The sequence below is a fragment of the Equus quagga genome, chromosome 10, assembly GCF_021613505.1.
Source record: "Equus quagga isolate Etosha38 chromosome 10, UCLA_HA_Equagga_1.0, whole genome shotgun sequence".
NCBI lineage: Eukaryota > Metazoa > Chordata > Mammalia > Perissodactyla > Equidae > Equus > Equus quagga.
The window spans coordinates 92,683,910-92,710,045 of NC_060276.1; the positions used below are offsets into that span (position 1 = coordinate 92,683,910).

Sequence of the window (26,136 nt, forward strand, 5' to 3'; positions counted from 1 at the left end):
TTGTATCATCATACTAGCATCGTTCAAAAGTAGTACAGAAAGTTCTTTCTTATGCTGAGAACACCCTAAGGTTTTCACCAGATAATTTCTGATTTATTGAGCAATAACCCCGAAATTCATAAGAAAAAAAGAAACATAATTTTACCTTGTTAAAAAGGCCATAATTAATCAGAGCTTCTGCAGCATGTTTAGCACCTAACCATAACATAATTAACACGTGGCAGAAGAAATCTCTTGGGTTTAAAAATAGCTTTATTTAGCATACCAAAAACACAGAAACATAAGAAAAACCTTAGCTAGTATAAACATAAAAAGTTAAATACCATAATTTAATGTAAACCAAGTGTTTAAAAATGTGAAATATTATAATAAAATACATGCTATTTACACAGAACCAAGTTAAAGCTACCTCCACAGTTATCATATCATATCATCAATCATCAGTTTTATCAGTCTTCATTAACAATGAATCAAACACAGCATCTGTATTTCTACTGGTCAGTAGGAGAAAAAGAAATCATTTAATTTAAACAGATACAATTCATTGTGACATTCAAAGCAGGGAGGCAGAAAGTGCCAGTTCTAGGGTTCCAGACACAACCACTGCACGTGGAGGCTTGGAAACCATTCTGCTGGACGACCATTACGCCCATTCTTTGATTTAAATGCAAAGTGGTTGATTCAATTTAGTTACTGCTTAAGAAAGGTACTAAATATATCCTGCAAAAATAAACCTTTATTAAAAATGATCAAAGGTGAATGTAATATCAATCAGTTAAGAAAGGCAAAAGCATAAAAAATATATATTATTCCAGACAAGCCCCTTTAATTATAACAAATGTTAAGAAACTCAGTTTATAAAACCAGATGGGATAGCAAAAGGGTTTTTAAAAATGTAAAACCCAAACCAAAAATCAAACAAAATAAACCAATCTAAGAGAATGTTTCTTGAAGAAAGTGGTATTTTGTTTATCCTGTCGTTATCACGCAAATGCCACCATGAGACCTGTGGCTGATGCCAGTTATCACTATGGAGCAGTGTTTTCTTTGACAGTCTAAAAAGCTGTAGTCATTGATCAGTTTAAGCATTTGGCTTTTGCTGCAAGGATCAACATTCATTCTTATACTACAATTCAGGTATCTCTAAGAGGCAGCATTAAATCCAATATCAGGAGTTTAAAATGTAAAATAAAGTTGTAAGAATATATACTTAGTAAGAGAACATCCTGCTCCTTTGTCTAATTCTGTAATTCTCAAACACTTGGTCTCCAGACCCCTTTAAACTCTTAAAATTTATGGGGGATCTGGATACCAAAGAGCTTTTGTTTATGGAGTTTATATCTATCAGTATTTGACACAGAAAATAAAACTGAAAATTTTAAAAGTATTTATTCATTTAAAAATTAAAAAGTCCATTATGTGCTAACATAACATTTTTAAGAAAATAGCTATATTTTCTAAATCAGAAAAAAGATTTGTGGGGAGATGGCATTGTTTTATATTTTCAACTACTTTTTGAGAGAGTGTGAAAAAGACAATATTATTGTGAAAATAGTTTTGATCTCACAGATCCCCTGAAAGGCTCTCCAGGACTCCCAGGAGTCTATGGGCCACACTTTGAAAACTGCTGGTCTAATCTAAGGCTTGGTATTAATGACCAAAAAAAGTCCACACAAAAGGAACCTTAATTTTCATTTAAAAATAACCCCAAATATACACACACACACACACAAGTTGCTGGGTCAAACACTCGCCCTTTCAGGTTTAACTAGAAGCCAAAGGTCACCATGTATTCATGGCCAAATTCAAAACAATATTGTCATTTCTGCTGAGATCAGGGTCAAGATTTACTCATTTTTAACCCAAGAAAGCTACAAAAGCTATTAACTAAACACACACATCTTAGTTTCCAACATTTACTTAATCCTGTTTGTGCTGAGCTGGCAGTTGTCTTGAAGTTGGCACAGCCTTGGTATAGCCCAGAGAATGACAGGAGTTTAACTAATAGCCCCCACACTCAGATTAGGAACATGTTAGCCGTGTATGGAGCAGTCTACTCTATTTCTCACTATGTGAAAGCTCTGAAAAATTTTAGGGACACAGAGGGAGAAAATTCTCCTTAAGCACAATAAGAACAATGCTATGACTTTAGAACTAGATAGCTCTTCACGTCTTACAAATTACTTTCACGTACACCATCTCATTAGATCCTTTTAAAGCCCCTGGAGAGAGGCAGGATGAATAATATTATCACTGTTTTAGAGGTGAGGAATTTGAGGGTCAGATATGGGTCTTTCCCAAGTTACCATGGCAAGTGTATTGCAGAACTGGATTAGAATTCAGGTCAGCTGACTCCTAGTTTAGGGTTCTCCCCAGCATTCCTCCTTCCTTGGGTTCCAGGGCAGGATTAGGGGAAGGGTTGGTGGGGCTGGAGATGGAGGCAGTAGGGTATGACACTTCTGAAACCTGCATTCCTTCTGCCTCCTCAACCATTTTATCCAACACTGAGCAGTCTTGAGAGTGACCAATATGATGAATTTTCGATCAGTGCATACATAATGGAACTTCATACAAAACCACCATCTTATTTTTTCTTTCTGAGCTGGTTTATGTTGGCAGTTCATTCACAGCCTGTTCCCTCTGCTCCAAGAGAAACATAAAAATCCTTCAGTTAAAAAAAATCTTTGATGAAAATACAAAATGAAATAGCAACAATAATGAGATCTATGTGAAGCTATAACTAGATTTATTGTGCACCTGGCACAACACAGACTTTGCAATCTTCCTCCAACAACTGGAGAGCAATATAAAAATCACAGTTGTTAATTTAATGGGAAACTGCCTCCTACTCATCTTGAGGCAGGTTTCAGTCTATACAAAAACATTAAGAAAATAATTTCAAGAGTTTTACTTTAACTAAACTCTTAGGTGCTTGAAGATTCTGTGGTGGGAAGAGAGAGAGTAGACAGAGTAAAATGCAAGGAAACAGCGAGAAGAAAATAATTGTCACCAAAAATTGATGAGCAAAGGAGAGATCTCTATCTATTCTACCATTAATGCATATATCTACTTGAGAAATTATTCTGTTGCCAGGAAATCCTATCCATCAAGATGTTAATACAAATAGCATGAGACATTCAAAGATGCTAAGCAAATGCTGTTTAATTTGGGAGAGGAGGCAGTCAACAACAACAAAATCATCCCTCCTACAAAACTGGCCAAAGGCCACTAATGACCACTGATTTTCCTGCTATACACTATAAGCAAGTTGTTTATTGTGTCTGTCTTCTCTTTCTGAGATGGTCCTAGAATCAAGATGGACTACTTGCATTTTTTTTTTCCTTTTAAGGTAGTTGAAGAAGGAGGAGGTTAACAAAAGCCAGTAAGAATTAGAAAACGTGCTAAGTTCATCCTATTTTCAAAAATCAACAGCATGTTGCTGGCTATCTACTACACAAATTGTTGGTACCTTTTTTTTTCCAATTTTGGTGAGTAATGTTCTCTTTACAGGTGATTTAGACAGAAGTTAATGGCCTTTTAAGACAGTTGCACATATACTTGGCTCATGTACACACACACATATATATCTCATCACATGAAGATGTCCACTAGTATGTTTTTCCCTCTTAACTATTTCCATCAGAAAAAATGAGCATGGATAATAATTTTATAGTAGGAAATAAAACTAATGAAAATCCAATCAGAAAATGTGGTATGCTGTCAGAGTCCAATCAAATGAGTCAATGCACATTTATGTAGTGGTAAAGTGCTAGAAAGTTCTTTCATTAGTATTTTAAAAATGATTATAGTAAAAAGAAGTTTGCAGTTTCATTTGATGGTGGTGACCACAGGCACCATAGCAATGGCACTGGCTGAGTTGGAGTTGATGATGTCCTCATACTCCGGGGGTGGGTCTAAATGAGGTTCTGTTTCACTTCTCCGCAGGTTCACCTGGCCAGTGGCTTCCTCATAGGTCGGTGGGGGGTCGCAGTTGGACAGGCGAGTGGAGACAGAATCTGAGCGCCCAACTACATATTCCAGAAAGCCTGGTGACAATCCACTGCTATCAAACACTTCATCTGGTGGGGGAGGCGGAGTGATAATATTAAGGTGCTGAGGGAAAGGAATGTGGCCTTCAGTTACTGTCTGTCTACGAGTTTTGTTTCTTAGGAAGCATCTCCAGATTAGGAAAATGACAAGGAGGATAATGAAGAGGCCAAAGATTAATGGAAAGGTAAGGTAAAACTGAAACCAGTCACTTCCTCTGTTACTCTCCCCTTGTTGCGCTTTTGTGTAGGTGCTCCAAAACTCCTTCTGAAAATAAAAGACAAAATAAATTGAAAATCGGTATGATCAAAAAGATGGGAAATATCAAATGAACAAAAAAACCAAAACCGGAGTTGTTGGTTCAAATGACTTACAGCCTATATTTTCCATGACCAGAAATTACAAATAAATCATGGTGCTCACTCTGGATCCTCCTAAAAATCAGTCAGAAATCCAAGCTCTATTTCAAGACTTGGAGTTGTATCTTCAGCTATGACATTTGAGAAAGAAAAATAAGCATCAGGGATGCCCCCTTTCCCAATCATACCAAATAATCTTCCCTTAAAAATAGAAGTCGAGTATCATTTTCCACGTCCAAACACAAAGTTCTCATCGCTGAGCCCCCTCAGCATTCACAGTCTGTGCCACTTGAGGCTGTTGTGGGTTTTCCGGGCTCGAATGCGTCACAGCTGAACACCTTGTTTTCTAATGGCTCTGTTTGGGGTCCCCTTCCACCTGACATTCTTCCCCAGCTCCTCCACCCTCCAAGTTTAGTACACAGATGTTGACTGAATGTTGTAATTACATTTTGCCCCTAGTAGAAAGCTGAGGCGAGTGAAGAAATTGTGTCAGGTTCTTTCCAAACCTAGGCTGTCATCCCAAAAGACATATGGTCTAGTAGTTCAAGTCTTTAATGTGCGTGTGGGGAAGCACGGAAAAGATAACAAGGAAACCTGACCCAATTACTGGCTTGGGACCTGGGCAAGTTACCCTTTTAAAGCCTTAGTTTCCTCACCTGTAAAACTGGAAAATACTAACCTGTCTTACAGGCTGTCTGGGCATCATACGAGAGGACATATATAACACGTCTAATTTAGTTCCTGCCGTATAACCACTTAATAAGTAGTAGTGATGATTATTAATTTTTGTTTATCATAATCAAGTCTCTGCTTCAAATGGGCTGATTAACCTATCCCACACCTTGGTACACAGACCACCCCCAATCCCAGTGCTGTTGATTCTATTTTCAATGCTTAAACTTAGCCAATAAGTGCTTTTTCCCACACTCATATTTATGTGCAGGCACTACAGGTCACTGATAGTATTTAAATATCTGGTTTCAAGGGAGGGAGCCCTCGGAATCCAAACTGGAAAGAGTGGAGTTGGGAAGGGAACTAGGTCACTATCCAAATGGACAAAGAGAGGGAGGTAGATGAGGTCAGGGACTGCAATCTCAGATGTCCCACGGGGCCACGGCATTAACATAAATTTATGAATCTGGTTGAAGGACACTAATGCTGCTTGTTAGTCATATTTTATTTACTTAGTCATACAGGCTTTTAAAGTACTCTGTGGGCCTAATGACGAACCAAAGTCATCAGTGTCGCACCCCTGAACTGGGTCTTCTATAAAGTACTAAATTATCTGTGATTCTAAGATAAATTTGGGCATGTTGTAAGAAATACTGTATGACTTACTATGTACAAATAAAAATATGCAAGTTTCAAAATTAAAATAAGCAAAAAGTAGAAATAGTACACCCCAAAGTATACAGCGTTCATTCTGGGACAATACCAAAAAACCTGAAATTGTCAAGTGATTCATTTGTTTCAATAATAAAAAATTAATCACAGGTGAAAACTCATGAAACACTGATGCATGAAGCTTTTTTTTTTTTTTGGTGAGGAAGATTTTCCATGAGATAACATCCACTGCCAATCTTCCTCTTTTTCCCTGAGCTAACATCTGTGCCAATCTTCCTATATTTTGTATGTGGGACACTGCCACAGCATGGCTTGGTGAGTGGTGTGTAGGACCACACTCAGGATTCAAATCAGTAAACTTCGGGCTACTGAAGTAACCACTATGCCCCAAGTTGTTTTTTGTTTTTTTTTTTTAACAATAAATGTGCTTCTAGGGGCTGGTCTGGTGGCAGAGCAGTTAAGTGCACACATTCCCACTTTGGCGGCCCAGGGTTCGCCGGTTCGAATCCTGGGTATGGACATGGCACTGCTTGGCAAGCCACGCTGTGGTAGGCATGCCACATATAAAACAGGAAGATGGGCATGGATGTTAGCTCAGGACCAGTCTTCCTCAGCAGATTGACAGATGTTAGTTCAGAGCTAGTCTTCCTAAAAACAAACAAACAAACCCCAATAAATGTGCTTCTAAAACTGTACACTTTCAACTTTTTGTATAACTGTCACTTAATTTAGGATTTCCAACTTTATTTCTGATTATAGAGTAATATATATTAATTGTATGAAATTTTACTAATGCAGAAACATCTTAAAAAAGAAAAAAATCATCTGCAGTTATATTACAAAGATATAATCACTATTACCAGTTTTGGTTAACATCATTTAAAAATGTTTTCCATCTATTCTTTCTTCCACATTCATATCAACTCACAATTGAAGCCTTATGCAAATATACATTGTTTAGAAATCTGGAATCAAACTTTAGTAACTGAGAATAAAATGTTTAATCATCTACTTACAGAGCCCTACCAAGTATTTGTAGTCAATTTTCTTTTATCTACAGATGAGGATGTCCCCTCTCTCTTCCTAATCTCACAGATCACTATCTCCTTTGTCCCACATTTAGCCTTATCCAGAAAACCAATAAATATATGATTTCAAATAATTATGTAATCTAACCTTAGACAAACATAATAAAAAGTGGCTTTCTTATATTGCGCACATCACTTTGGGATAATCAAGCATCAATAATGCACATGAAAAGGATTCTTCTTTTTCATGCTTGTATAATTCAATTTCTCTGCTTTCTTTGGCATACTGTGAAATAAATCTACAGACTAAAAGAAAATAATCAGGCTCTTATTTGAAGACTTAACAGCAAAGCTTAGACAAAAGTAGAATTACAAAACCAAGTTCTTACTTTACCTACAGCAGCTCAATGAATCCACGCCAAATAATGAAGGGGTAATTACCATCCCCACTTGCAGATGAGGAAGTGGAAGGCCAGAGAGGTTACCTAATAATAAACCTAAGGTCATTGAACACGTAACTACTGGAGCTGGGAGTTGAATGCAAGAGGCCCGGCATCAGAGCAAATCAAAAAGCAACCTGCCTTGATATATAAGATATTTTGAACCTGTTTGGCCACTTTCCTGGAAAATTCCATCTTCCCATCATGTTAAATGTGTAGTCAAAAGTGAGTTGGCTCATTTTATAAAGTAAATATTTTCAATTAAAGTAACATTGATCTGAATAAAAAAAGTATTGACAGATTTATTTCTTTGGGAACTAGACTGTCCTTGAGGCCACAGAATCAGATGAAAGTTCACTTGCAATCAAGACTAATATTATAACTGTCATTCGAACAAAAAACCCAGTTCATGTCTCCCTAAGCTACTTAAAAAGTTATCTTACTGAAAGCAGCCCAAGGATATTCAGAAAGAGCAAGTGATTTCAAGACTTGGCAAAGCAGTGCTTTAGAGGTAATGAAAATTTGTTTAATGAAGAAAAAAATTAAAAGGTCCCAGTAGTTTTAGATCAGGCTAAAATTATACCAATAATAAATGTAATCTGAACCTGCCAGAGAGGTTTGAACCGTTTCAGAGAGAAGAGCCCCAGGGTAGATGTTTCATCATGGTAGGTGTTTTAGAACAAAATTCAGTATGTGCAAGATTCTATTAAACAATATTTGTTGCTCATGTATAAATTGCGTGTTTTTCTGTTTTGAATTCTGAAAGGGATTTGAGTGACTCGAGACCTGCAGGACTCAAGATGGGAAAGAGCAGAGCGGAGCATATTTTACAATCGGATTAATCAGCTTACAACTACCTAGTTTGAAAGCGGGTGATGCTCCCAGTGAGTCTGTATTGCTGAGGAGGGCCAAGCAGCATTTATATCCAGTACTCACATGGCTTTTCCCTTTCCTTGAACAAGTAGGACAGGAAAGGGAAAGAAAGACTATCAGAGATGAGGGACAAAAACCACAATCCTAACTCCAAAAGCTGCCTTGCTAAGTTGGCACCTTCCAGCAAGAGGTTGTCTAAAAATTTTAAGATTCTTTATCAAGAGGGATGTTCTAGGGAAAGTGTCTGGAGTTACACAAAAGTCACTTAATATCTTTTTGTTAATTCCTTCCTTAACAGGGTAGGATGATGTAGATCTAACTTCTGAGAAAATAGAACATTTGTAAATTGTAAAGTACTAGACAAAAAGGAAAGCATTATCTTGAAAATTACCATTAGGGTGTAGACAAGTTGCTGAGAAAGAATATTTATGCTGAGTATGGTGTTAATATATTTTACTACAAATTGAAAATGTTGTAGCTGGGGGATGCAGAAAGAGGGTACGGTTTGTTGCATCTTTCTAAAATTAATTATGGAGATTACTATTTTGCAAAGTGGCATACAGCTTAAAGCAAAACCTCTTCAATTTAGCTAAAATTATTTGGAAACTGTTAAGGTTTGGATTTAGGATAGTTGAGGGGGAGAACTGATAGCTGTCCCAGAGTAAGAGGCAACAGGAGGAATCTCAAGTCCCCAAATATCCCTAGTGACCAGTATTACAAATTGACTGTTAAAAATTAATTCTTTCAGTGTTCCAATTCAAGATAGCAATGTAGGAAGATCCTGAACTCACCTCCTCCCACAGACACACCAAATCTACAGCTACATATGGAATAATTTCCTCCAGAAAAAAACCCAAAAACTAGCTAAGCGACTCCTACACATTGGGCAAATGAGAAAAAAAACACATGGAAGGGGGTTGGAGAGGCTGAGACACAATATCACCATAAACCCCACCCCCGGAGTGATGACCCCCTCATCAGGAAGGAACTCAAAACCTGGAGCTTCTCCTTGAAGAGCAAAAGGTTTGGACCCCCACACCGGGCACCCCAACTTTTAAGACCTGCACCTGAGAGGCGAGCCCTCAAAACATCTAGCTTTGGAAGGCAATGGGACCTGCGTCCACAAGACCCACAAGACCCACAACACTACAGCAAACTGAGAAATGGCCCTTAAAGGCCTCACATGAGTGGACTCACCCAAAACAGAGGCAGTCAACTGAAAAGCGCTTGGACTTTCTGTGACAGAGGCTTATGTGCTTATCTTAAAGCATCAGCAAGAGAGGAAGACACCTAATTTAACACACATCTAGGGGCCTACTGAAATACTTTCTGAGGACGGAGACAGCAGGCGCGATCTTTACACTCTCCCTCTGTCTTGCTTCAGCTTACCGGTATCTCCCAGAAAGGACTTTGTACCCTTGTCTGGCACCCCGATTTTTGCAGCTGCCACCCAGGGGACACCTCTAGGTCACCTGGCCCTGGTGGCCAGCAGGGTTTATGCTCACAGGTCCCACAGGATTGTAAACACTTGAGAAAGAGTTCTTGACACCCTCAGGGCACAGCAAGAGGCAACAGACTGGATAAATTCATAGAAACATACTACCTAACAAGATTGAATCATAAAGAAATAAAATAATCTGAAGAGACCAATTACTAGTAAGGAGATTGAACCAGTAATCAAAAACCTCCCAACAAACTAAGTCCAGAACCAGATGGCTTCACTGGTGAATTCTATCAAACATTTAAAGAATTACTATCAACCTTCACAAACTCTTTCAAAAAACAGAAGAGGAGGGAACACCTTCAAACTTATTTTATGAGGCCAGCATTACCCTGATACCAAAACCAGTCAAGGACACCACAAGAAAAGAGAATTATAGGCCAATATCCCTGATGAACATAAATGCAAAAATCCTCAACAAAATATTAGCAAACTGAATTCAACAATACAGTAAAAGGATCATATACCAAGATCAAGTGGGATTTATTCCAAGAATGCAAAGTTGGTTCAACATTCACAAATCAATATGATACATGACTTTAACAATATGAAGCATAAGAATCATATGAATTTGACAAAATTCAACATCCATTTATGATAAAAACTCTCAACAAAGTGGGTATAGAGGCAACATACCTCAACATAATAAAGGCCATATATGACAAGCTTACAGCTAACACCATACTCAATGGTGAAAAGCTGAAAGCTTTTCCTCTAAGATCAGGAAGAAGACAAAGATGCTCACTCTTATCACTTTTATTCAACATAGTTTTTAAAGTCCTAGCCAGAGCAATGAGGCAAGAGAAAATAAAAGGCATCCAAATTGGAAAGGAAGAAGTAATACTGTCACTATATTATATAGAAAACCCTGAAGACTTGACCAAAAAACCTGTTAGAATAAACAAATTCAGAAAAGTTACAGGACACAAAATCAATATACAAAAATCTGTTGCTTTTCCATATACTATCAAAAAGTATCAGAAAGAAAAATTAAGAAAATACCATTTACAATTGCATCAAAAAGAACAAAATATCTAGGAAGAAATTTAACCAAGGAGGTGAACAACTTGTACAATGAAAACTATAAGACATTGTAGTGCAAGCTCTCATAATTGTTTTTTGTAATGCAAGTGCCTGATTTAAGCTTGAGTGACCAGGCATCCATTTCAAACAGGCATCCACTTCAAAGATGGTGATCTCAAACAAACAAATTGGCCACCACATGACTAGATGAAGAGCCAGGCCCCCCTTCTGTGGCTCCTTTGCTTTAGAGACCTTCGTTGATTTAGATAACTGACCATTTGGGCTTCTTGTTTTTCTCTTCCTGTGCCTTAAATTCCTGCTCTTAAGCTTTAAATTCACCAATAACAAGTAAACCCACAAAACTCTCAGCCCTTACTTCAAACTCAGTAAAATCAGAACCCCAGGCCCATGCTCTCCCTCTCTTTCTCTACCCATGACCTTGCTCTGTGATCCTAGGTGTGCCATGTGCTTCCCAGGACCTAGAAGTAATAAACCTTATCTATTTCAAAGTTTCCTGATAGTTATTGCTGAGTGTGTCTTGCAGTCATAATAAAACCCACAAGGGCCGGTCCAGCCACAACACTGGTTATCCATAGGCTGAGACCTGCACACAAGAACTGGCATAGTAAGCAGGATTGCATGATTGCCCTTGCCGTTAACCAAGGAGAATGCCCTTTAGCTGCAGCTTGCTTACTAATCACCTAACTCAGGTGGGTAACCCCATCTGGGAAAGGAGCACTGCTTACTGTGCTTACTGTGCTTACTGGAGGTCTGTTGCACTGCTATGTGCTTTTGCATATTGCCTCTGTCTTGTGTTGTCTGCAGTATCCATCCCAGAATATCACAGCTGCTATAATAATTCAACAATCTCCTCAGAGCAGCATGGTCAAGGCCATATGGTCTTATGAGACAATTAGGCCGCTAATTATAAAGGCGTCTAATTGACTATTAATGTGTGTGAGGGTCCTCTGAACCTTGAGGCTGAGAGCTAAAGAGGGTGGACTGATTTACAAGGCTCTTGTCACCACCCAAGGGGAGGCTCTGGGCTAAAGCCAGGAGGAAAGGATCCTCGTACCTAAGGAGGATGGGAGACCTCTGCCTACAACCACTGAGTTGGTGGGTTATGCCTGGACTACGGGTCTTAACTGAGAAGAGTGAAATTAATTGCCCTGCAACAGGAAACCAATGGCACCATGATAAGGGGAACTACAACAGAGGCTTATGGTCTCTGTGTCACCACTTCACTCACTACTGTTGTTCTTTGTCCCCTGACCCAATGGGATATCGTGGGCCCAGTCCCTGGCACAGTGTTGCTGACAAATTAATGTACAAATATAAATGTCCTGAACATCTGGTGCCAGTGCCTCCTGAGAACCCCGAGAAGTACACGAGCTCCTTGATAAATGCAAAACTTCTTGGAAGCTTCCTGGGCATGGTGCAGTGCCACAGTATACCAAGTATACCAACACGCCAAGGCTCTGGTATTATGCTCCAGAGGCCCAGGGGCTTCTCCCAAAACCTTGTGCATATTGTGCTAGTGGAGGCAGATCCTGATCCCAGGAAAGGAAAGCAGCTGCCTACAAAAAGGGCACACAGGGATGTCATCCAAAATTTTCCAGCAACTATGTAAATAAGATTAAGGTAGTGGGAGAAAATCAAGAAGTAGAAACAAGTCAAAAAAGAACTATACCTTAACTGAAATTCAAAACTTTCTTAAAGATTTTTTACAACAGGAAGGAGAAAGGGGAACTAATTGGCTTTTGTGGTTTTTCAGGAATGCACTCTGAATTGTTACTCATAGCTGCCGAAATAGTCAACTAGTCAGTATCTCTAAAGGTAACTCTAAAAGCCATAAACTTCTTAAAGATCCATCTAGGCTATATGCTCATTTCCTCTGAGATACCACAGATCCTGAGCCCCCTCAGCTTTCCCCTGAACAGGGCAGAAGCAAGAAACACAGCTCAAGAGGTGTCCCTGCCCACAAGGGAAAAGTTGACAGGGTTACTGAGGACTCAAGCGAGGAGGAACTGGGAGAAGGGAAGAGAAAAGCCCCTAGAACCACCAATATTCACACCAGGGCCATCCCTCTCCTCACTTGGATATACATTGCCTGGTACCATGCCCATCCTGCCATTATAGTGATCACTGTTTAGACTCACACTGAATGGAAAACATTACATGAAGCCTGGCACTGTTCAAAATAATTTACATATAACTCATTTAATTGCAAAACCCCTATGGGGTTGACACTTTTATTATCCCTATTTTACATGTGAGGAAACCAAGGCACAGAGTTCAATAACATGCCTAAGTTCATCTATTTTAATAAGTGGCTAAACTGGGACTCGAACCCAGGCAATCTGAGGTTAAGAAACCACCACAGCAAACTGCTTCCCTGTGCTTCTTCACATCAGGAGGAGAACAGTTAAATGATATATATATGAACTGAGATAGAGTCAGAGAGAGGAGAGGTCCTCCAAGCAGGCAGAGAAACAGTGAAAACATCAAGTTTGACTAACAAGAGGAAAGGGGCAAGAGCATTTTCTGGAAACTGAAGGGCCATAATCCTCACTTTTAAGAGAGTATTAAAGCACGTCATAAGAAAATCTGAAAGATAATTACTGTGTAGCTAAGCTTGTGCATATTTCAGCAAATGTTCAAAGCAATCTGCAAACTTTAAAAAGACTTAAGCCAGCCATGTGTCCTTGATAAAGCATGCAGAATCTGTAAATTTTAACTTTTATCTTTGTAACCACATCTGGCACAGAAGATACATGTTTTGAGTATTTTTCCAGGCGGGAACAACCTTAGGGTTTACAAGGGTACAGATTTCATCTGGTCAAATAAAGTGGATTGAGAGAGGCACTGAGTTTTTAAAGGGGAACAGAAAAAAAAAAACCAGATCATTTCCTTAAAGATTCTTTTTTTTTTAACTGAGAAATAATTTCATTCTATACATAGCCATGAAGACAAGGTAACAGGCTAACTCCTTTCCACATCCTGAAAGGAGAAACCAGAGGCCACACTGCAGTCAGAAACAGGCTCATTTGGGGACAGTGGGGGTGGCCACAGGGGGGTGCAGTTGGGAATGAGGTAATGACCCAGGTGGGGCCAGCAGCCCTCTGGGTGTTCCAACACCTCAACCCATCCTTAATGTCAGCTGCCCTGGGCGTGGGGCTGGCTGGGCCATAATCTCTCTACATTTTCTTTCTGGCGAGCTTATCCAGTCCAGTGACCTTAACACCATGTATAGCTGATGCCTCCCATATGTGTATTTCAAAACAAGACCTCCTCCTGAGCTCCAGATTCATTGGCTCCCTGCATGACATTTCCACTTGCATATGTAATAGGCATCTCAGATTTTATATGCCATGCCTTCCCCACCTTCCACCCCAGATGCGCCCCTGGCAAAAGTCCCCAAATTAATAAATAGCACTACCATCAACCCAGGTGCTCAAGTACAAACCCCCAAATCTAGATTATTTTCTCCATTTCTCATTCCTCACCTCTGGCCCATGAGCAAATCCTGTCAACTTGTCCAAAATCCATGTGAAATTAGTCTACATCTCCCCATTTCCTCAGCCACCATTGTTGTTCAAAGCACCAGGTCTTTCACCTGGACCACTGCAGTGACTCTTACCTGGTCCTCTTGCTTCAACTCTCTCCCAACCTCTGCATTTTTCAAAGTAGCCAGAGTCTCAGCGGCCTGCTTAAACCCCTTTACAGCTTTCCTGTTGTGCTTGGAATATAATTTGGACTACTCTAAAATAGCTTACAAGTTCCTACATCTCTACCTTACCTGGTACAACTCTACCTCATTCATTACAGCCCAGCAATGTACACCTCCCTTCTGATACCCTAACATCTAAAATGCTTTCACTTGGCTATTATATGCTGACTCTCACTTATCCTTTGGCCTTCAAACATCAACCCACAGAAATGTCCCTGTTCGCCTTATTCAAGATAATAAAAATGTGTCCTCCAGCAACAGTTACTCTCTATCACAGTAACCTGAACATTTCTCTATGGCTTTAATCCAAATTAAAACTTATCTTTTACTTATTTATTTTTAGGTTTTAATTTCCTCGAGGACAAGGGCCTTTGTCCGACCATAGTATATCCTCGTTGATGAGTATAGTGCATGATGCACAGTAGGCATGCAATAAATTTGTTAAATGATTGAATGAACACAGAAATGAATGAAAATAGGGCAGTTACATTCTCTCACTACATATCCTATACAATTAGAAATTTTTTAAAAAATCGTAGCCCAAAACATCTATTTTAAAGTTTAAAAACATCTTTCTAAATTTCGAGTTAAAGGGAAAATAAAAATAGAAATTCTAAGCTATTTAGAAATCACAAGCAATAGGAGAATTATATGTTAGGATGGCCAAAATGGTACGCAGCGGCAATTTATATCTTGAAATCTAAATTAGGAAGAATCTTGAGAGATTGCTAAGCATAGAAGAAATAAGATTATCTATTTTTATTTTTCATATCTATAAAGCATCTAAGTGATTTTTTTTATTGTTAAAAAAACATAAAATGAGATCTACGTTCTTAACAAATTAAGTGTACAATACAATATTGTTTATAAGCACGACATTGTACAGCAGATCTCTAGAACTTTTTCATCCTGTCTGACTGAAACTACACACACTGAACAGCGACTTCCGATCTCCTCCTCCCCTACAGTCCCTGGCAACCTCCATCCTACTTTGTTTCTATGAGTTTGACTACTCTGTATACCTCATATAAGTGGAATAATGCAGTATTTGTCCTTCTGTGACTGGCTTATTTCACTTAGAATAATGTCCTCAAGATTCTTCTGTGTAGTAGCATATGACAGGATTTCCTTCTCCCCTATGACTGATAATATTCCATTATATTTCTTTCTAACATCTGCTGCCAATCCTCCTCTTTTTGCTGAGGAAGACTGGCCCCAAGCTAACATCTGTGCCCATCTTCCTCTACTTTATATACGGGACGCCTACCACAGCATGGCTTGCCAAGCGGTGCCATGTCTGCACCCAGGATCCGAACCGGCGAACCCTGGGCCGCTGAAGCATAACATGCACACTTAACCACTGTGCCACTGGGCTGGCCCCTCCATTCTATTTCTACACCACGTTTTCCTCATCCATTCATCTGTCAATGGACATTTAGGTTGCTTCGATCTCTTGGCTATTGTTAACAATGCTGCAATGAACATGGCAGTACAAATCTCTCTTTGACATCTTAATTTCCATTCTTTTGGATGAATACCCAGAAGTGGGATTCCTGGATCCTATGGTAGTTCTATTTTTAATTTTTTGAGGAACATCCATACTGTTTTCAATAGTGGCTGCACCATTTTACATTTCCAAAAACAATGCACAAGAGTTCCAATTTCTCCACATCCTCATCAAACCTTGTTATTTTCTGTTTTTTAAATAATGACCATCCTAACAGGTGTGAGGTGATATCTCATTGTGGTTTTGATTTGCATTTCCCTGATGATTAGTGATGTTGAACATCTTTTCATGTACCTGTTGGCCATTTGTATGTCTTCTTTGGAGAAATGGCTGTAAGTCCTTTGCCCATTTTTTAATTGGGTTATTTGTTTTTCTGCTATTGTTACATATGTTCCTTCTATATTTTGGAATATTAACCCTTTTTCTGATATAGGGTTTGCAAATACTTTCTCCCATTCCATAGGTTGCCTTTTCATCTTGATCATTTCCTTTGCCGTACAAAAGCTTTTTAGTTTGATGTAGTCCCACTTATGTATTTTTGCTTCTGTTGCCTGTGCTTTTCGTATCATATCCAAGAAATCACTGCCAAGACTAATGTCATGAAGCTTTCCCCCTATGTTTTCTTCTAGGAGTTTTATAGTTTCATGTCCTATGTTAAAGTCTTTAATCCATTTTGAGTTGATTTTTGTGTCTGGTGTAAAGTAGGGTTCCAATTTCATTCTTATGCATGTACATATCCAATTTTCCCAGTACTATTTGTTGAATAAACTATCTATTCCCCACTGTGTATTTTTGGCACCCTTGTTGGAGATTATTTGACCATGTATGTGTAACTTTATTTCTGGGCTTTCTATTCAGTTCTGTTGGTCTATATGTCTGTCCTTATGCCAGTACCATACTGTTTTTATTACTGTAGCTTTGCAATATCGTTTGAAATTAGGAGGTGTGAGGCCTCCAGTTTTGCTCTTCTTTCTCAAGATTGTCTTGGGTATTGGAGTCTGTTGTGGTTCCATATGAATTTAAGAAGAAGTAATGTCAATCCTTCTCAAACTCTTCCAAGAAACTGAAGAGGAGAGAACACTTCCAAACTCGTTTTAGGAGGCTGTATTATTCTGACTTCAAAGCCAGAAAAAGACACAAGAAAAGAAAACTAGAGGCCAATATCTCTGATGAACACAGATGCAAAAAAAATCTCAACAAAAAACTAGCAAACCAAGTTCAACAACACATTAAAGGGATCATACATCATGACCATGTGAGATTTATCCCTGGGATATAAAGATAGTGGAACATATGAAAATCAATCAATGTGACACAAAACATTGCTGAAAGAAATTAAACAGGAAAGAAATAAAAGACATACTGTGTTCATGGATTAGAAGACTTAATATTGTTAAAATATCCATACTACCCAAAGTAATCTACAGATTCAATGCAATCCCTATCAAAATCCCAAAGCCATTTTTTACAGAAATAAAAGTATCTATATTTAATAAGAGAGCAGATCCAATTTTAATGTGAATTCTAGTAAATCTTCTAAGTACAAAAAACTCTCTGATATGAAAACTATTCCAGAGTGTATAAAAATGGAGAAAATTTCCCAATTTATTTTAGAAGGCTGGAATAATCCTAATAAGAAAGCAGGACAAAGATAGTACACATATAAAAGAAAACTACATGTTACAGTACAGACAGATGCAAAATCATAAACAGAAATGTTAGTGAGAGTGATGTCAGGATCATGGTGGAAGAAGACATCCCTTGATTTTGTCATCCCCCGCCGGCTACAATTTGGCCTCCATCCACGAACAAAAGTGCCTTGTGGGAGCTATGGGATGATCCAGCTCCATATGCCAAGTGACTCGGAAGGAGTCTCGGCCACTTGTGCATTGGGTAAAGGGCAAATAAACTTTGGTCCCGGCTATGGACACTGCAGTGGCCTATGAACTGGTTCCAGCCCCTCTTGGCCATGGTCCAGGAACCTCTGGAAAACACTGTTTTAGACAATCACCCACAGATGAGAGAGCCTTTGCGGAAGTCCAGGCTTCCAGGGAAGTTCCAGCACACCATTGAAACAAAATAATACAAACTTGGGACACACTGGAGAGGAGTACTGAATCCTGAGCTGCATGACTAGGAGTCATAAAGAGGCTGGGAAAGCAGCAGATAAGGCTCTCAGAGGGTATTAAAGAGACATGGATCCTACTAACTGTGTTGTGTACTCCATTAAGAAGCCTGCCCATGAGCCACTGGTAACATCTTGCCCATGGAGGACTCTAACTGGCATGCCTCCTCCACACACCTCCACACTGTGGTCAGCTCCCTGTGTGTACTCCCAACGTGGGTAGCAAGAGTAAGCTTTGGCTAAGGACTAGTGAGCATACACAGAAAACAGCCCAAATCTGCAGACCAGGGAGAGACCACAAACTTGAGCTTTAGTGCCACTTTTTTGGAAACAAAAGTGAGGCTGTATACACCTGGCCTGGTGCATTGCAGATCAAGAGAAAACATAAGAGAAAGCTTAAGAATTCTGCCACAAGAGAGAGCAAAAAGTACAGAGCAGCTGTATCCACAGAAGATCTGAGAAAGTCTCAGAATCACTATCAGAGCCAATGGCAAGTATTTCTCTCCTGAAGGCAATTAATAAAGCCTGTAGGAGGTGACTGCTACTTCAAACAAAAAGACAGCAATGCAAAACTTCAAGGAATATTAAAAAAAATCAACGAAACATGATACAACCAAAGGATCACAACAATCTCCCAGTAACCAACTCCAAAGACATAAAGGAAAAACTTGTATTAGATAGAAAAAATTATGATAAAGGAGTCAAAGCATACTGCTACAAAAAGTCATCAAATCACAAAGGAAGATAGCAAGAGAGAAAACAAGGAACACAGGATCTACAACAGTCAGAAAAAATTAACAAAATGGTAATAGTAAGTCCTTACCTATCAATAATTACTTTACACATAAAAGAGAGAAATTCTCCAATCAAAAGACATAGAATGGCTGACTGGATAAAAAAACCAAGATCCAATGATATGCTGCCTATAAGAGACTCACTTTACCTTTAAGGACACACATAGATAGAGTGAAGGGATGGAAAAAGATATTTCAAGCAAATGGTCATCAAAAGAAAGCAAGAGTAGTTATACTTCTATTATACAAAATAGACGAAGCTAAAAATGATCAAAAGACACAAAGAATACCATTATGTAATGATAAAGGGTCAATCCATCAAGAAGATATAACAATTGTAAATATTTAGGCACCCAACATGAACACCTAAGTATACAGAGCAGATACTAACAGAACTAAAAGGAGAAATAAACAGCAATACAATAATAGTTGGGGACTTTAATACTCCACTCTCAACAAAGGATAGATCATCCAGACTTAAAATCAATAAGGAAATGTTGGACTTTAACTATACTTTAGACCAAATGGACTTAACAGACATATACAGAACATTCCATCCAACAGCAGGAGAATGAATACACAGTCTTCTTAACCGCACACAAAACATTCTCCAGGATAGATCACATGATAGGTCACAAAACAAGTCTTAGCAAATTTAAGAAGACTCAAACCATAACAAGTATCTTTTTTTTTTCTTTTTCTTCTTCTTCTCCCCAAAGCCCCCCCAGTACATAGCTGTATATTCTAGTTGCAGGTCCTTCTAGTTCTACTATGTGGGACACCACCTCAGCATGGCTTGATGACAGCTAGGTCCACATCCAGGATCCAAACTGGTAAAACCCTGGGCTGCCAAAGTGGAGTATGCAAACTTAACCACTTGGAAATGGGGCTGACCCCTCCAAGGATCTTTTCTGAACACAATGGTATGAAACTAGAAATCAGTACCAGAAGGAGAGCTGAAAAATTCACAAACATGTGGAAATTAAAAAACATACTCCTGAACAACCAATAGGTCAAGAAGAATTCAAAAAGGAAATAGAATAATATCTTGAAACAAACAAAAACAGAAACCACTACATATGAAAATGAATGGAATGCAGCAAAAGCAGTTCTAAGAGGGAAGTGTATAGTGATAAATACATACATCAAGAAAAAACCAAGATTTCAAATAAACCACCTCACTTTACACCTCAAAGAACTAGAAAAGGAAGAACAACCTAAGCCCAAAGTTAGCAGAAAGAAGACAATAAGATAGATCATAGCAGAAATTAATGAAACCAAGAACTTGTTTTTTTGAAAAGATAAACAAAATTGACAAACTTTGGCTAGACTAAAAAAGAGAGAAGACTGAGGCAAATAAAATCAGAAATGAAAGAGGAGACCTTACAACTGATACTATAGAAATATAAAGGATCATAAGAGACTACTATGAACAGTTATAGCCCACAAATTGGAACCTAGAAGAAATGGATAAATTCTAAGAAACATACAACCTACCAAGACTGAATCATGAAGAAACAGAAAATCTGAACAGAACAATAATGAAAGAAAAGAGATTGTGGTAATCAAAAATCTCCCCAAAAGAAAAGTGTGGGGCTAGATGGTTTCACTGGTGAATTCTACCAAACATTTAAAGAAGTAATGCCAATCTTTCTCAAACACTTCCAAAAAACTGAAGAGGCGGGAACACTCCCAAAATCATCTAATGAGGCGAGCATTACCCTGATACCAAAGCCAGATAAGGCTACTAAAAGAAAGACCAATATCCCTGATGAATATAGATGCAAATATTTTCAACAAAATACCAGCAAACCGAATTCAGCAGCACTTAAAAGATCATACCCTACGATCAAGTGGGACTTATCACTGGGAGGCAAGAATCGTTTAACGCATGAAAATAAAAAAACATGATCCACTGCATTAATAGAGTGGAGGATAAAAATCATATGATCATCTCAACCAATGAAGACAAAGCATTTGACAAAATACAGCACACTTTCACGATAAGAATTCTCAACAAATTGGATATAGAAAGAAAATACCTCACCATAATAAAGGTCATATGGGACAAATCCACAGCTAGCATCATCCACAATGGTGAAAGGTTGAAAGCTTTTCCTCTAAGATCAGGAACAAGACAAGTGTGCCTACTCTCGTCACTCCTGTTCAACATAATACTGGAAGTCCTAGCCAAAGCAGTTAGGCAACAAAAAGAAAGAAAAGGCACTCACAGTGGAAAGGAAGAAGTTCAATTGTCTTTACAGATGATAAGACTTTATATATAGAAAGTCCTGAAGACTCCACCGAAAAACTGTTAGAACCAATCAATGAATTCAGAAAAGTTGCAGGATACAAAAATCAACATAGAGTAAACAGTTGCATTGCTATACACTAACAACAAAAAAATCTGAAAAAGAAATAAAGAAAACAATCCCATTCACAATAGCATCAAAAACAATAAAATACTTAGAAATAAATTTAACCAGGGAGGTGAAAGATCTGTACAATGAAAACTTTAAGACTTTGATGAAAGAAATTGAGGAAGACACAAATAATTAGAAAGATATCCTGTGCTCACTGATCAGAAGAACTGATATGGTTAAAATGTCTGTACTACCCAAAGCCATCTACAGATTCAGTACAATCCCTATGAAAATTCCAATGACATATTTTACAGAAATAGAAAAACAATCCTAAAATTCCTAAGGAGCCATAAAAGACCCTGAATAGCCAAAGCAATCTTGAGAAAGAAGAACAAAGCTGGAGGCATCGTACTTCCTGATTTCAAACTATAATACAAAGCTATAGTAATCAAAACAGTATTGTACTGGCATAAAAAACAGACACATAGTCCAATGGAACATAATCAAGAGCTCAGAAATAAACCCATGCATATATAGTCAACTAATATTTGACAAGGGAGCCAAGAAGGCTTAATGGGGAAAGGATAATCTTGTCTCTTCAATAAATGGCGCTGGGAAAACTGAACAACCACATGCAGAATGAAACTGAATCCCTATCTTATACCACTCACAAAAATGAACCTGAAAAGGATTAAAGACTTCAACATAAGACCTGAAGCCATAAAACTCCTAGAAGATAACCAAGGGAACAAGCTCTTTGACATTGGTCCTGGCAATGATTTTCTGGATATGACACCAACAGCAGAAGCAACAAAAGCAAAAATAAATAACCCAGACTACCTCAAACTAAAGAACTTCTGCACAGCAAAAGAAATAATCAGTAAAACTAAAAGGCAACATAGAGAATAGGACATAATATTTGCAAATCATATATCTGATAAGGGGTTAATATCCAAAATATATAAAGTACTCATAAAACTCAATAGCAAAAAATTCAAACACAACTAAAAATGCACAGAGAACCAGAATAGACATTTTTCCAAAGAAGACATATAAATCGCTAAGAAATACATAAAAAGTGCTCAACATCACTATCCAAAAAATGTAAATGAAAACCACAAGATGTCACCTCACACCTATTAGAATGGCTATCATTAAAAAGACAAGAGGTAATAAGTGTTGTGAAGAAAAGGGAACCTTTGTGCACTGTTAGTGGGAATGTAAATTGGTACAGCCACTATGGAAAACTGTATGGAGTTTCCTCAAAAAATTAAAAATAGATCTATCATATGATCCAGCAATCCTTCTTCTGGGTATTTATCTGAAAGAAATGAAAACAAGATCTCAAAAAGATATCTGCATCCCCATGTTCATTGCAACATTATTCACAATAGCCCACATATGGAAACAACTTAAGTGTCCATCAACAGATGAATGGATAAAGAAGATGTGATGTGTGTGTATACATATATGTGTGTGTGTGTGTAAAATGGAACAGTATTCAGCCTTGAGAAAGAAGGAAATTCTGCCATTTGCAACACCTTGAGGACATTATGCTAAATGAAGTAAGTCAGACAGAGAAAGACAAATACTGTATGATCTCACCCATCTCTCTCCACCCCACATAACCATATTGTTTATAGGGGAAGTAGAGGTTTTTCTAATGACAGCATGCATGTCCTACACAGGGACCACGGGAAGTCACCCTCACATCTATGAGGAAGCCAGCCTAAGGCTCAGTTTCCCTTATTGCTGTTGCCCATAGTGAGCTTGTCAAAGAGATACTCTGCCATGGTGGCTTCTGGGGTTCCCTCCTTGCTACCTAGAATCAACAAACGTTAATACCTGCATGTTTTAATAAACTAGAAGTTTTCAGGTAAAGTTGAAGACCCTGTTTATCTTAATCCCTGTCCAATCCCATTCCCTTCACTCTTTCCCTAGATCAACCCCAACCATGATTTTCAGCCTATGTTTTTACCATGCAAAGGCACTCACATTCACCAGGGCCCAAGACCAGCCACCCCTAGACTGTTCATAAGGGGAAGATTAATTTTGTGTTTTCCCGAGTCCCATGGAATACCTTCTCCCCCCATCCACAGAGATCCTGGACAGGATGTGGGTGGGTGGAGAGACTCCTGGATACCTGTCTTAAAACTTAAAAGGTGAGAGATTTGCACACATGAATCAAGGAGGGACCTTTATTTAGGAACCACATAACTTTATTGGAAAAAATGGCAAAACTGGAAGAAAAAAGCTTAAGTGAATGTTTTGCAAGGGTAATATTACAATATGCATGCTTAGCATGGTGACCAGGGGAAGTCACCCCGTGGCTCTGGGGAAGGCAGTCCAAGCTCAGTTCTTATTGCCGTCACCCAGGGTGAGCTTGTCAAAGAGGTACTCTGCCATGCCATCTTCTGGGGCCCCCATCTTGTGCGGGTTGGTGATATGGCCGCCCAACTCTTTCATGGACTTGACCTGCTCCTTCAGGTGGTGATTCGCCAGGAAGTCGCACAAATGGGCGTCATTCTTGTCGGTGGCCAGCTGGTACAGATCGAGCAGGCTCTGGCTGATGCACTTCTCCAGATGTAAGGTGCACTTCATGACCTCCAGGCCGCTCTCCCAGTCGTCTTGGTCTGGCTTCCCGATATTGTGGAGACGGAGGCAGAGGCGGCCTCCGTGCAGGTTCTGCAGCTGCGTCAGCCTATGGGCGTGCTCACTCTCCTCGCACGACAGCTGCAGGAAGAAGTGGGAGAAGGCCTTCAGGGCTACATCGTCCCCGTCGAAGTAGTAGCCCACCGACAAGTACACGTAGGAGGCGTAGAGCTCCAGGTTCATCTGGATGTTAACGGCGGCCTCACAGTCGAGGTGGTAGTGCTGATGCACCTGCGAGAGCTGCGTGGTCATCATGGCTGGTGACGCAGAAGTGGGACTGCAGGGCACGCAGCAGCAGGGCCACGGCAAAGATGGCGGTGGCCTCGGAGTGTTTCCAGGGTGGACGATGAGGGCTCCTGGCAGCCGAGTCTGCGGCAGCGGCGGGGACCTCGGAACACTCTCAGGGTAAACCAGGAGGGTGTGACCAGGTGAGCTTTGGGTCCAAGCAGCAGTTGGGGATGGGACCAGAAACAGAGCCCCCTATGGGGGAAAGGAGGGGAGCAAGTTCGGGTAAGAGTGGTGTTGGGGGAAAGCCAGTGCATAAGTGCGGTGTTCCAGGGTCCATTTGAGGCTGAACGAGGCAAGGGCGAGTCTGTGCTGAGGACCTGGCGTCTATTAAGTTTTTAATTTTGCAACAGTTCTATTTTCCAAATATTTCTCTTATTCTCCAATTGATCACTTCTGTTGCAGCCTGTTCTTATTTTATAAACCCATCATCTTCCCTTAAAATTCTGAGAATATAAATTTGAATTTTTTGTTCAAGTTCTTTTCTCTTTCCTTGTATTATATGGGTTTTTTCCCCACCAGAAACAGTTCTGTTTATCATGATTTTCTCTTTCCTCAAATATTTTGCAAGCCTTTGTTCATTCATATTTAGGAATAAAGGGCACATTTGATTAGCCTGGGTAATTAGCATGGATTTGATCTACAGTTGTGATGTCCATTTCACTAATAAGCTTTTCTTTGGAATGAGAAGGCAGAGTGTGTCAATTATTCAGTGGTCTTCTCCTTTGGGGGTACATGGCATACTTGTAGGGAGGATACAGACCCTCCCTGTTGCTAAAATAAACATGGCATTTCTGACAATGGAAGACCAGTGTTTTTCCTTCTAGGTAGATGTGTGCTTCTGTTGTTTCCCCTCTGCTGTGCAGATCTACATTTGTCTCAAGCTCATTTACTGTCTTTGGAGTGAAGAATTGGGAGCTTAAATGGGGTTAAATACCACAAATGCTTACTTCCCAGTGTAAGTAGGAGTGGGGGAGGGTCAGGGCAGGGTAAAACAGATCTGCTGTTCACAGAGCAGCTCTTTAATCTCACAGTTGACCGAGGTCCGTCTGCAATGCTTCAGTTTTGTTGACTGTTCTTGAAGCTTCTCTGTGCTCGGTTTTCTATGCAGGTGTTTCAAGTTCTCTGAATTAACCAATCTGATAGCATCTACTTTTTCTATCTGCCAAGAATTCCTCATAATTTCTGTTCTGCTAATGATACTCTTTCACGCGTGCACATGTGTTTGTGTGTAGATTTTTTTGGGTGTGTTTAATCACTACCATGATTAAATTATCATTTTTTAATTTCTAAAACTGTAAATAATCTTCTGAATAGCTAATATATTCACATAGTTAAAAGCCACACAGCTCTCTTCCCTGCAGGCAACCAATGTGGTATTACTTGTTATAATCAGGAGGAAGAGGAGGAAGAAAAGGAAGAAATAATACTCAAGAGACAGAAGTGAAGAAACTTTAAAATATATTCTTTAGAAGCACATTCTTCTCAAGTGCACATGGAATATTTACCAAAACAAATCATATTCTGGGCCATAGCCAAGTCTGAATAAATTTCAAAGGATTCAAATCACACAACATTAGAAAAGAAAAAAGATCTCAAATAAAAAATCTAACCTTCTACCTTAAGGAACTAGAAAAGAGTGATATACCCCCAAATCATGCAGAAGGCAGGAAATGATAAAGGAGCAGAATTCAGTGAAATAGAAAACAAACAAAAAATAGAGAAAATAATTAAAACCAAACACAGATTCTTTAAGATTAAAAAAAAAAACCTCTACACAGACTGATCAGGAAAAAAGTAGAGACATAAATTACCAATATCAAGAGTGAGAGAGAAGCCATTACTACAGATCATGAAAAGGGAAAAAAATTGCCATGACTGACTCAGGCTAATTATGATTCACCTCTAGCAGCTGGGTATGTTATTACTCCCCCAAATCGGGGTTCTCTTAGAAAGGAAGAAAGAGGTAAAATGGTTTTTAGATCAATAATCAAGTGTCTGCCACACTTCTTTTCATTAGCAACTTAGAATACATTAATTCAGGCAATTACTTTCTTTTTTCCCC

General features: G+C 39.0%; 2 protein-coding genes across 2 annotated transcripts in view; both read right to left on the reverse strand.

Moving 5' to 3' along the window:
• Positions 1 to 240: 240 nt before the first annotated feature.
• PRRG1 (proline rich and Gla domain 1) overlaps positions 241 to 26,136 on the reverse strand; it is a 121,039-nt gene continuing 95,143 nt past the window's right edge. Inside the window, exon 4 of the mRNA XM_046673982.1 lies at positions 241 to 4,314. Coding sequence (XP_046529938.1) covers positions 3,829 to 4,314 — 486 coding nt within the window. The 3' untranslated portion in view covers positions 241 to 3,828. The remainder of the gene's footprint in view (positions 4,315 to 26,136) is intronic.
• On the reverse strand, positions 23,457 to 24,050 carry LOC124246061 (ferritin heavy chain-like). The gene has a single exon (XM_046673983.1). The coding sequence runs from the start codon at positions 24,039 to 24,041 to the stop codon at positions 23,487 to 23,489; it is 555 nt and encodes a 184-aa protein (XP_046529939.1). The 5' UTR covers positions 24,042 to 24,050; the 3' UTR covers positions 23,457 to 23,486.